Genomic DNA, 13723 nt, shown 5'->3' on the forward strand with positions numbered 1-13723 from the left:
AAAAAAACAATATATTAAAATCAATCAAAATATTCCGTAAATTACTCGGAATTTCATTTTGAAGCGCATACCTTTAAAATTATTCATATTGCCGAGCTGTTTCGTTTCAATTTTATGAAAATGAAGCAATAGACTTCGTTGTCTCGAGGTTCTAAAGTAAAAATATCAAAATATTGTTCCACGGCGCAAAGTTCGAGTGGTAGGAAAAGTAGTTTCAATCTACTCGAATGATATGATCCATTGATTTTCAATAATTTAACTGTTGAAACATCAAGAAAAGGTATTCATTGAAATAATGAGCATACGTACAAGCTCAAAACAATGCTGAACGATTTTACGCTGTAATGACAAACTTAAGACGGACCAAAAAGTTGTGCATCACCTGTGCTACCATGAGTCGGAAAGGGTTAAGGCTTCGCATAAAAGCATAACTCACCGAAAATATTCCTCAAGCATTCCAAAAATGTTAAATTCAATTAAACAATTAGCATTCCTTGCCGATCAGCCTGCCTCCCACTGCTGGACCGCCTGGCTCAGCTGGTGCCGACCAGCTCCGGAAAAAAAAAATACAAATCGATTAGCGCACACAGCCACCAAAGAGAACCACCACCGAACAATCTGCACAAACATACTTTTCCACTTTTCTTCCAGCCAACGACGGACGCCTGGCTTACTCCAAATCCTTATCTTCTCCCGCACCACCACCAGCCTCACGACAACCGATCGATCGATCGGTTAAGCTGCATTTCCATTCCATATAATCATTTTAAACGATTTCAGCTGTTATTTATTATTATGTTTCGTTTTCCGAAGAGGTACAGGTCTTTTCCCATTTTTAGCGTATGTGCGGAATCGTAAAAGTTCTCCCTCCCCTGGATTTTTGCTGTCCAGCTTTCCCTGCCACGCTGCTGTGTTTGGGTTCTCTAAAATCTAATTTCCATGTTCGAAAATGTTTCTACTCCGATCTGGTTCTTCCTGGTCTGCGCACATTTTTGATCAATATGAATTTTGAAAGGAATGTTGCCCTGGCTGGCCGCGTCTGGCGTTTGCCTGGAGTGGAAAAGGAGACGCGCAGACCTGCCATTTATTTGACGCGATTAGCATAAATACCTTTTCGGGACGATCGTCCGCACCGAATGCACAAAAGCTGCTTAAACGTTTTTGATAACGACCTGCCCTTTGATGGGTCTTTCTCTTCTACGCAATCGCATAGCATATCGCCGGGCTATGCAACATTTTGCGATTATGCTAATTATAAGTATGCCACGCATAAATTTGTTGTGGAAATCTTACGTAGTAGACCTCAGATCTTGCACCGATGGACGCATTTTGAAGACGAGTGCAAAGAATTTAAATTTCGTTCTGTTGAAAATTATATTAACAATATTGCACGTTTCGATGATCGTACTTTTCTAAAAATGTTCTAAATCAAAAATAGAATACAGATCCAACCGGACTGTTTCGTTTATTCCATGCATCTTCTGTTGATTTGGTGGTATTTGGAGAACGTAGAGGGTGGCGGTCGAATCGATTTGAATTTACACACGCGATGGCAGCTTTATCTTGCTCTCGTTTGGCCGATGGGCGATGTGCCTTATCGAATCTTGGCGCTTTCAGTCAATTTGACAGTCTAAACAAAGCGGTAATGGGTTTTTGTGTTCGTTTTTGGTTCGGAAATTTCGGGTAGTGCTTCATTAGCTTTAAAAGAGGGCAATTTTACAGTCTCGGCGGTGGTTCGCTTTTTTCCCCTACAGCCAAAGGGTGAATACATTCTACGTCGTCCATAGAAGGGGAGACGATGAGAGGTGGCCATATAAGTGCAAAAAATCCTCAACGAATTGAGCCTTATAAATATCGAGCGAGATTATTACTTGTGAACTATGCGATTAGATATGGCGAAGGCAGACATCTAATAACCTGTTGAATCGAGTAACTCATTAGGTGCCTGTTCAATAATGTATGACCAACAATTCAGTGGCTACCGCCTTTGGTTGACATGCTGCGTACGTCTTTGTTGTTAATAATAATCATCTCCTTGCTCAGCATAGTGAATAATTCCGCTTCAACCTCAATTAATCGCCCATTTGTTACAGATATCTCACGGTTGGACAAATCACCCCTGCTATCCAATGGATACAACGCTCCCCCGACGCACTTGAACCACATTCCGTTCATGCAAATGAATCCTCATCCTGGTGGTGCCCACCCGCTGATGAGCCCCGGTGTGAATCCACACGGAATCCCACGACCAGATGGGTCAATTATCAAGGGACAAAACATCCCTGGAATGGAGGCTATTGCGAGGTGAGAATTACTCCCCTTCTCCCCATTTTTCCGGAAACATTCACTCAATAAATTTGTACCATTTAATTCAATTCACAGAGCTGCATACGAGGACATTGTCAAGCACCTGGAGCGGTTGCGTGAAGAACGAGGCGAGGACAGGACCGTCGGTCTGGATCCGAAACCACGGGATCTGAGTTCTCAGAGTGGTACGTTAGCAATAGTTGATCTTTGATCCTGAACTTTAATCAATTCCCCAATCCCCAACAGCTCCTCCACCGGATTCACCGAACGGAGCCAGTCCGGTGCTGAATTTGTCCAAATCCGGCGGCGATCAGGCCAGTGGTGGCGCCCCCAGTGAGCGGAGTAATCAAAACTCGCCCGAACCCTCGGTGCACGAAGAGGACGAAAATATCAGCGAAGCCAACATATCGGACACCGAGGAACCTATCGAGAAAGAAGAAGGTAAGTGGAACGGCAAGAAACCAACAACAACAACAACATTAACCGACCCAACCGAACGAACACGAAAGGTCAATGATCATCTCTCACTCGCGATCCCCCTCGTTGCCCCAGCAGAAACATACTGAATGCGTGTCATTATCATGTTTGCCGTTTTTCTCATGCGACTGCACTTTCTTCTGTTTCTCGTTTTCATTTTTTGTTTGTTCGCTTGCACCTCCTCCGACCCAACTGACAGACATCAGCGACTGCGAGAGGGACATTTCGTCACCTGTTCCGGCGACGGTTCCGGTTTCGCAGGACATGGAAAGTCGCCAGCAAGCGCTCAACTATTCGAGTCTAGCAGCGACGGCAGCCGCCGTTGCCGTGGGTAACGTCCCGACGGCACAGGACCCGACGCTATCATCGACGGAGACGCTGCTGCGGAACATCCAAGGGCTGCTGAAGGTGGCGGCTGACAACGCGCGGCAGCAGGAGCGACAAACGAGCTACGAGAAGGGTGAGTACCTTGACGATTGACGATTGAGGGATGCGCTGGATGAAGTGTTGGATTCAGATGGTTAAATGACGGCTTCGGCAGACCAACATTGAAATGTTAATCTAACTGGATTTACACACCAAAACACTTCGTTGAGTGTATTCAATCGATTCCTTAGTTTTTCAGCTACCATCTGATTAGATTTTTACGACTGAGTCAGCGTATTTACCCGGTTTTTCTTTAAATGGAACAAACGCACAACAAAATGCTTCTGATTTCAAATTGCCGATAATAATCAGTGCTGGCAAAATCTCGACAATACACGCCGATATTCAAAATTCAGCTTTGGTTAGTCATTTGAGCTAACAGTCATCGTCAAGGCAAACAATGTCAATTGTCAATGACGAACATTTGCAGATTTTTTCATTAGCTAAATTTGAAACGAAATTGAATGACTTGAGCTAAACAATTGCATGGAGGCGTTAAAGTGAGCAAGCATCTACGACCTGAACTGCTTGGATAACAATAAAGTGACACAAAATGCACGAAATTAAACGTTTTGTTGACAGGTGAATCTTTGACATTGACGGAAAAATTAATGAGATTTTGCTAAAGGTTTTTTTGACGATCAAGTTTATCAGTGAATTTGTTAATGTCGCGCGAAAGTCTGTCAATGACAATGACAAATCTCAGCATTGTCTGTATTACATCGAAGACAACAAATCAAGAAGACTGGCAACTCTTCCATTTTCTCATACGAACGCTATGAGACAGGTACAATCACGTCATCTGCCGCTTAAAGGTAAATGCTTCGAACGAATTTGATAGCAAAGATTACATCCTCAGAAGAAGGGTTTGTGTATTTGCTCATTTTTCTTTGCGTTGCTTCCACCTTCACTCAATCGCAGCGCCATTGTATCTGTCACTTGGATTCTGGCAAAGTTGCCAGTCTTCTTGATTTGTTGTCTTCGATTACATGCAGACAATACTCATACTTACCTGAGAAGCTTGAAACGTTGTAAAAGCGTCTGAAAATAGTTTATGAAAATAAAATCGATTGGAATGGATAGACCAGCAGGCAGCACTGAACTGCCTATAATCGCATATCAGTCCCATATGGATTTTAATCAATTTTGATATAATATTACTATCCACTATCAATTGGCATCTACTTTCATATTATGTGATAAAACTATGAGCCTTGATCATGAAAAATATGAAACCAACATCGATTCAGTTTGTCCCATCAAGCAAAGTAATCGCATATCAGTCCCATCCAATTATCCAGAGGTTAAGTTACAGTTCTGCTTTTTTGAATTGCCATATTTTTCACTGATTTATCAAAACATGCTAGCTTGTTTTCAATTGACGTTAACTTGAAAAAAATATCAATTAATTTACATTGATTTTTCAAATATTTACATGGGAATTGCACTTCGCAGCTTCGACTGCCATTTTATCAATTACTATTTTTTTTCCATATGGGACTGATATGCGATTATAGGCTGTGAATATGTTTGCATTACGTCAAGAAAAAGCTCATAGAAGCACGAACGCTGCTAGAAATGATGACGTAAATTTCCCTAGATTAATCTAAACTAACAACCCAATCTGGTAGTGGAATAATGCCTCTGCCATTTGATATACCGTATGCGTGATAATGTTTGCACCATTGAGCAATGTCAAAATTAAAAAAAATCTCAAAAATTTCGTTTTCGAGTTTTTTTATTTATTCAAAGGGGGGATGTTTCTCAGAGTCTTAAACTATGTTAATCATCGATCGAGTTTTTAACGGCGCCGGTGGTGTAGTGGTAAGCGTGATTACCTCTCACCCCAGAAGGCCTGGGTTCAATCCCAGTCGGCGCCGCCGGGATGTTCTGAGGCATAACATCTCTGATCACGCCTTCCTTCGGATGGGAAGTAAAGCCGTTGGTCCCCGGTTCATGAGTTGATGGGTCGATAGGTAGGGTCCAGGTGTGGGAGCTGCCTTCTTTGCACGTCGGTAGCATTGGTGCTCAGCACGGAAAACAAGATCGACGGAAAAAACAAACCAAAGGAAAAAAAAAATCGATCGAGTTTCCACTTGCTGCAATTACGGCCTCCACACGCTTTCGGAATGCACGGAAGGTTCTAATAATGTAGTCTGGATCCATTTATCTCCAGATACGGGTCAATGTTTGTCTGAGGCTTGCTGTACACGGGTGGCGATTAGAACAGGCCTTCATGACGCACCATACTGAGTAATCCAGTGGATTAAGATCGGAGCTGGATGGCGGCCACATATCATTCGCCCAGAACGGAAGATGTTCCTGCAACCACTTCTGAGTGCGGTTTGAGGTGTGGCACGGAGCCCCATCTTGTTGAAATACAACATTTGGCTTCGGACCGTACTGTTCTTTGATCCACGGAAGAACATCTTACTTAAAATCCCGGTGTAGACCTCCGTGTTGACCTTTTTGACTTCTGGAATGAACACCGGGTCCATTTTTTTGCAATCGGAAGCCACCAATCCAAACACCATAACACTAGCAGGGTGCAAGGTCAGATGCAAGTTCTTGTGCTCGTCGGCCACGTCTTTTACCGGAAAAGAACTAATATACCGGTCGGTTCTGGAATTTGATACGGGATCGACGGTAAACATACTCTTGTCGGTGAACAGGATTACCAGATTTCAAGATTTTCTTGCATCGTTCGACTCGTAGCTCATGTGAGTTTTTTTCCGTGCCCTCGACTTCGCCCCGCAATCTTCCTTTACGATCTTCTGTGCCGTAAAGTCACTGATCCCGTGTTCCTTTGCCATTTTCCTTATCGAACGCTCTGGATTCACCCGAATCTTCCTTTTGATAGCAGCGATAACCCTCGGAACCCGAGCTAACTTCGGACGACCTGTGGCCACCTTCGCGGATAGTTGTCCTTTCTTTTCTCGGTCTAAAACCCTTTTGACGGTCCACCGGGACACTCCCACGGCTATTGAAATGTCTTTTTGCGACATTTGCGCGTGGGACAAATCACGAATACGCTGCCACTTCGTCATGGTGCAACTGTCAAACTAAGTAAATTATTTTCTTTTATACACAGCCTACTACGGTATGAGCTATAGGTTACGTGCATGCAAAGAAAACCAAGGCATTGTATGCACAGGTGAAACGGGAACCTTATTTGTACGATGGTGCAAACATTATCACGCATACGGTAGTTACTTAGTTAAATCACGGGAAATTGCTGACAAAAGCAGTTGCGGCCTTATCTTGAATCACTCTATCAATCTACATTCTCCTACTGGGATCTTAAATCTCAAAATTTTCCTAAACGAGAGGTTTGAATTGTTCGGAAATCAAGTATTGTTCGAGAATTTATGGTGGGTTAATCCGCGTAATTCACAATTATGTTACCTTACGCGAGTTGTAGGCAATTGTCAAACATATACAGCTTTTTGTTGATTGTAAAAACCAAAATCAAAATAAATTGACCACTTTGTCAAGCAGTTTTGGCGTGACTTTCTACCAGCGATTTCACAAAACTGGACCAACTAATTTCTATTTTTTAATGAAACGCACAAATTATGGCTACATTTCTCGAGGTACTAGAAGAAAAAAATCTCAACATAATGTTTTATTTCGAAGTTCGAGTGGTAGTAAATGTCATTTCAACAGCTCGAATGAAGTGGTTAATTGAACGAGTGTTGCTCAACCATGATATTTCAACAGCATCCGTTAGCTGGTAAGCTAACATCCTACTTCGTAAATAATTATTTGTTTCATCGATTTACATGAATGTTTCTTTAGTAAATAAATTATTCTTTGCCATGTTCATGTCTTAAATCATCATATATAAATGACGCGTAAGACGGTAGACCGCCTCCACAGTTTCTGTAGAGAGCAATACTTTACTCTCGCCTTATCAATCGCCTTCGTTAATATATCATTCAGCCAAAATGCTCTAGGGTGAGCATCATCAGCGAATCAAAGCCAAAACTGGTCATGCGACACCTAGTTTTAAGATACGCAATTACAAAAATGATGATGCACTTAAAAAAATTCAGACAGATATCAAAACGCCATTACCATTTTCACCCATTCGCCATCTGTGAGTCAATCGTCACTTTGATTCTTCAATAGGATTTGGATAAATTGCCTGCTTCTGTTATCGCAATCAAATTATGAGGGTAGTTCCAAAGGTATTCAGAGGATAAATCAATGAGAATGCAAACGATAATTCGATTTAAAAAAATCCCAGGATATTGTTTTTTTTTGCTTGCCTGGTTTTAACGGCTTCTTCAGTACTTACTTACTCGTACGACTACGGTGTAATCTGCCCAACGTTTCTGCCATTTTAATTTATTTTTTAAAGAGAATTTCAGTCATCAGCTGGAGGGAAATTTTAGGAACATCCATAAAGAATTTCAAGAATATATCAAAGGAAGTATGCTTCTGAGTACAAAACCAGTATAATGCTGAGGGAAATGAGTATAATTCCTCCATTAGTACTGAATAAACTTAGCATCTGCTTTCATTAATCCATTGTTTTGGCTCTTTAATTGTCACTCAAATCAGGCGATTTTCCATTAGTTTGGAAGAAATCATTTTTGATCCTAATATTTAAATCTGGCATACGTTCAGATATTCAAAATTATAGAGGTATTGCAATTACTCATGCATTCCTAAAACTTGAAACATATGTTTTCTGAGGCTACATTTAAATTTTCTTTTTCAAAATTCCAATTTATCGTCGTCGAAAATATTTTCTATTACCACTAGTCTACTGCTAATTTTCAATAGTTGATTGCTTCTGAGACAGCAGGTTTATTGGTAATTTCGCATTAAACTATTGGTTTTGATGAACGTTTATTAGGAGCAAATCTACTGATGATAGAAAAAAATGATGTTATGTTTTCATTTGAACGCATTGTATCCAGTCAAACAGAGCCCGGCTGACCACTTGTCAATGATCCAAGGCTATATATGCATATCTTCCCTCAGCTATCTTCCATCCAGTTAAGCAAAGGTGTCACTAGGGCGATAAACGATCCAATTACAGACGACTCTCCCAAAATGAACAGAAATACAGGCTGTTAGCGGGAATCGATCATTCGAAGTCGAAACCCAGCATTCAGGCGAAGACATTAGTGCGAAGAGAGGCAAAAAATACCCTGATCGATTCCATAAATTGATCGATCGCGTATCGGATTTTGGATTGGCTGGTTCGTCCTAGGAGAACCACATGCCAAAATCAAAGCAAAATATAATCGAAAAATGTTAAATGATAGGTCAATCGAACTAAACATTGCTTTTACGGAATAGAGGGCCCCTTTAAGCATAATTATCATGCATTCCTTCCCCGTATTTTCGGGCCCCTCGGAACTGCGCGACGGCGGGCGTCTGGCTCTGGATCGATCAGCGTTGCAATGTTGCAGTTTCGTCCGGCGACGAAACGATTGTCTGCTGCTGATGCAGAAAAGACGCATTCCATCGGTGTTCGAAACATAAACGCAAGCGAATTGAAATCGAGAAATGATACAGCCGAAAAGTGCAAGCGACGAACCCGATCAGTCAGTCAAGACAAGTCACTCACACTCGGCTTCGATCACCGTCCGTGGTACGGATGGGCAAGAGTGAAAAAGCGAGAGCGAACGAAAAAAAAAAGCTTCACAAAAATCGATAAAAATTATCTTTAATTATGGACCTATAAAGTGAAAACGTTTATCTACGTTTATATTAATTCATTTTTTGCTGTCTCTTTCGCACGCTGGATCTCGTTCCTGACGAGTTGCGAGATCCTGTGGTTAGATAGTGAGTTCACTCGCAGAAATCGAATCCCCACACACAGCAGCGTGCGTCTCTTCTGGGGGTGCTCTCGCCTCGTGATGGGACGCAGATGGATGGATGGATGGATGGATGGATTGCTCGACTCGCACAATTTTTCTGCTTAGTTTTTATTAAATAATGTCAGATCACCCCGCACTACCCCTACCGCACACCAGACTCCGAAGTCAGTCGAGAATGGGTGTAACAAAAAAAAAAGGAATCAAAATAAAAATATAGCCACTCAATTTAACACGCTTCAAGCAATATTGATCGAAATTTCTGTCAGACGGAGTGCTGCGGAGGAAAATGATCGAAATTGTTGTAATCGAACGAATGGAGATGGAATATAAAACTATAGATCACCACCACGCCACGTCTGGAATGAAGTCGATTTGGGGGAGCCGCCGTTTTTTTTTTTTTGTTTGGTGTTACGATGAATAGCTGGAGGAAAATGTAGAACTTCGAATTACGATTAACGATATTAGACGGTGTCTGCTCTGGTCTGAAATGGGATCATATGCGATGAAGTTTTTCGTCAATTCGCCCCGGGTTGATTAGACACAGAACCATGCCATGATTGGTATATATATATAGGAAAACCATCGATTTCCATTTTGTTTCGGAGAATTTTAGCTGGTAAATGGAAAATGAGACGTATCAAAGTGGTTTGAAAGGGTCAACTGATGAATGTTATACATTATTATCAATCGCTTCGTACACTATCTGGCTGGTGAACATCTTTTGTTGGGAGATTTTGGCTTCGAACTGGGTACCAGTAAATCAAAAATCAGTTATCGGTCGGGCAAAAATGTCAAACTAGTATTGATGGAGCCATTACATAATTTACTGTACTGTTTTACGTAAAACAAAATGTCTAAGAGTATTGAAAGTGCTTCAAAAACTGAATGGCATTCTGTAGATCAGTTGAGATTTCTTACCAACCAGAATCAACAATTCGTTAAAAATGCTTTTTTTTTCTCTGTTTGGGACCTAACACCACTGCGACCAGTAATTTGATCTATTGTAGTAGTTTAGTGTATGTCGTATTACTCCATCACTATTGAGAAATGATGAAGTATTCGATTTTTTTACAGTTGTCATTCTTGCATTGATCGCAAGGATCCGACACTAATTGAAAGGTCTCGCTACTACTGTCAGTCAAAATTCGATTCCTTAGCAACAAAATTAAGGAATAACATCGATAATGACCATGCATCAGAACCCTAGTCTACACCACTTCAAACTAGGGAACAACGAATAGAAGATTAGGAATCACATAGATGAAGACTAACTAACCCATGTTTTCCTTGTTTCAAGATCATCCTCGGTGGACAAAGCCGAGTCTTGTCAACATTAAAAAAGGCATAAAAATCAACAAGGACTAAGATGTGTTCCTTGGATTACTGAAAAATCATGTTTTCCTAGTTTAAAGTAGTCAGGACTAGGAATCAGTGGTAGATCTTACTTCACGTAACGTACCACGAAAAGGTGATCTATCCACTTACAAATTTGTTAGTTTTGAACTGTCCTTAATAATTGTATTTATTTTAAAATTTATTTCACAATGGAAAACACGTAGTATTTTTTGTTGACAAATCTATGGCAACCAACACATTGAATGGAAAGAAACCTTAATTTTTTCATTAATTTTTTTTTAATTTTTAATTTAATTTTATAATTTTCTTTTAAATCGATATCTATTTGATAGAATTATTGGTTTTCAATTTATTTTAAATTACATGTAAAATTTAAAGTGTTATTAATAATCTGCTAGGGACCTTAGATAGCCTAGTCAGTAAAGGCACGATCCTATCAAGCCGGACTCGGCAGATATGATTTCCGGTTTGAGGAAATCTTTCGGGTTGGAAATTTTTACGACTTCTCTGGGCATAGAGTGTCATTGTGCTTGCCACACAATATACAAATGCATGCATTGGTTGGCCTAGGAAGCTCTCAATTAATAACTGTGGAAGTGCATCAAGCATAATAATTTGAGAGATGGCAATACGCTCACTACAGAGGCGTAAAAAGCCTAGAAGAGATAGAAGAATATTTTGAAAGTATTAATCGATATCGTCATCGTCATCGTTGATTGTGATAATCTGTGATTATCCTTATCGTCTACTCCATTGTAAATCTATTCATATTTTGAATAATGTATCGTAAATCATCGCGATAGCCTTATTTTATTTCTGACCCAAAATTTAAGAAATGCATAATGGAGAATGGACATCATAATAGATCTATTGTCTTGAAAATCTGGCATCCATATGAGGGCCTTCTGGCCTCACTACTACCAGAATTCAAAAACTACACTTATTTTGGCTACAATTATCAGTGAATATCATGCTTTGGGATGCAAAATATGACATAATTAAACACCAAACCTTTTTCTCAGAATTTTCCCGGCTATTAATTGATTATCCATTTGTTTCAACAATTTGTTAAATGTGTGCTAAGCCTAGGAAAGTGAAGATTATTCTTAGCCTGAAACGTTTTCCGAATTTTTCACTTAGAGGGAATCTCAACCACAATGATATAGTAGCTTCAGAATACCTTTACCTTTTACCATCAGGGAGACTAACAAAGTCTTTCGGCGCTAAATTACGGCCAAGCAATGTTCTGAATTAGCCGTTTCATGATACTTATATAAGTTTTATATATAGTTTTTTTTTCTCACAGATGGCAACACCCTCCGTGCAAGTCAAGCAGTTTTTCCAGTATGGAAAAAAATCGTTAATTCATAAAATTTTCAAAATTACGCGCTTATCAGCAAAACGAGTACAATCAGCAGATGCACAAAAGTTATCCACTTTTGCCAGTACATAAATGATAGGGATAAGTACTGTAGATTTTAATTAATCTTCTTTGGAAGCGAACCAGCCTCAGGCTGAAAGCCTCCTAAATAAAGATAAATCAATCAATCAATTTTAAGTAATCTTCTTCTACTTCTACTTCTTCTTCTTCACATTTCAAGCTTATTGCTTTTCGCATTTTAGCTTGTTGCGTGCTCTCAACTTAGTGTTCTGGATGCACTTCCACAGTTATTAAATGATTAATGAATTGTATCACAAGTACTATGCCTAGGGAAGTCGAGAAATTTTCCAACCCGAAAAATTCCTAGACCGGACCGGGAATCGAACCCAGCTGCCTCCAGCATGGCCTTGCTTTGTAGCTGCGCCTTTACCGGCTGAACTAAGGGAGGTCTAGCGATAATCTAGCAAAAACGAAAAATCTTCATACATTCTCAGATTAACAACTACCAAGCACATACATTTTAAGGTAGGTGTCCACCTGCATGATCAAGGGATCAAGGAGGGTCAGCAATCCGGGAAAACCTGAAAACTGGGAAATAACGGGGAATTAGAGAAGTGACTGGGAATAAGAGAAGTAACCGAGAATAGAAGTCGACGGGAGAATCGGGAAACATCAATAATGACTAATATATGGTTTCTAACTTGTATTGTTATCTACTATGAATGTACAAGTAAATTATGTTGATGTGTTTTGTTTGCACCAGCTTATTATAAAGCTAATTTCTGATATTTCATGGTCTCTGAGTCATGAATATTTCAACATATGTAACTTTTCAAAATGGTTTAATATTAATCTGTTCAGTATCAATAAACATTCTTCCAAACCTATCGACTAGATCAGCGGTTTTCAAACTTTGGTCGATTGCGACCCACTATGAGAAACTCCGTTAGCTCACGATCCACGAATATTTAATACAGATATTAAATAAAACCTTAACATCTGCAAATTTGCTTTAAAACGCTGCATGATTGTCGGAAACCCAAAACCTGCAAAACTCCAAATTGACAACAACAAAATGCCAAACAAGTAAGAACAGATAAAAACGACAAAATTGTGCTAAACACCAGTCCTAAAATGACTTCGAATATGCAAAAATAATCTGAAAACACTGAAGGTGTAATCGAAGCGTATACGTAGTATTAAACGGACATATTAGTTCGATCGACTCCGGGCCAACTTGCAACGCCAAATTACGATTACAAGAAATGGCTTAACATCGTAAATATGGCCTCAGATCGCTGAAATGGCCTTTTACAATGCCATGAAAATCCTGAAAAATATCTTGCAAAAAAAACAAAGGATTACCTTTTAAACGTCAAATCACCAAAAACGGCCCGTCAATCGCTAAATAATCCTGCTGTTTTCCAAACGGCTTTAAAACGCCAAAATGACCTTAAAATCATTAAAACAGCCAAACAACTATTTTATTAATCCTAAAATTTCATTGATCGTCAAAACCCAAGTAATAATTGTGCTTTTATTATAGTGTTATAGACCATGATTTAAGAACAAATAATGCTTTAAAACCTTGATAAAACTTGCAATGTAGCTTTTCTTCAAAACGCCAAGCATGATTAAAAAATTCCAAATGGCAAAAACTTTCCAATTGGACAAAAAGCATAGCATTTAATAGTTCAAACACAGCCTATAAATGACGACAAAAATGGTCTAATAATTTCAAAATGGCCAAACCTCTCCAAAATGAAGTCTTTAAAATATTGAAATGGTCTAGAAATCACCAAAAATGCATGTAACGGCAGAATAATCCATAAATTAAATTATTGAATGACCATGAAAATGACAAAACAACTTGCATAATTAATAACCAATTAATTTAAAAAAATGGCATTGAGAATCATTTGAAGCAAATTGTTAATTT

General features: G+C 39.5%; 1 protein-coding gene across 12 annotated transcripts in view; it reads left to right on the top strand.

Moving 5' to 3' along the window:
• Window positions 1-13723, top strand: part of dac (dachshund) — a 109898-nt gene that overhangs the window by 78551 nt on the left and 17624 nt on the right. For all 12 annotated transcript variants that reach the window (XM_065237226.1, XM_065237230.1, XM_065237220.1 and 9 more), the window contains 4 exons: window positions 2094-2304; window positions 2383-2492; window positions 2554-2748; window positions 2984-3244. In XM_065237226.1, coding sequence (XP_065093298.1) covers window positions 2094-2304; window positions 2383-2492; window positions 2554-2748; window positions 2984-3244 — 777 coding nt within the window. The remainder of the gene's footprint in view (window positions 1-2093; window positions 2305-2382; window positions 2493-2553; window positions 2749-2983; window positions 3245-13723) is intronic.

This window comes from Ochlerotatus camptorhynchus, unplaced genomic scaffold, assembly GCF_037179485.1.
Source record: "Ochlerotatus camptorhynchus isolate MF236.1 unplaced genomic scaffold, CSIRO-AGI_Acam_v1.1 ptg000598l, whole genome shotgun sequence".
Lineage (NCBI taxonomy): Eukaryota > Metazoa > Arthropoda > Insecta > Diptera > Culicidae > Ochlerotatus > Ochlerotatus camptorhynchus.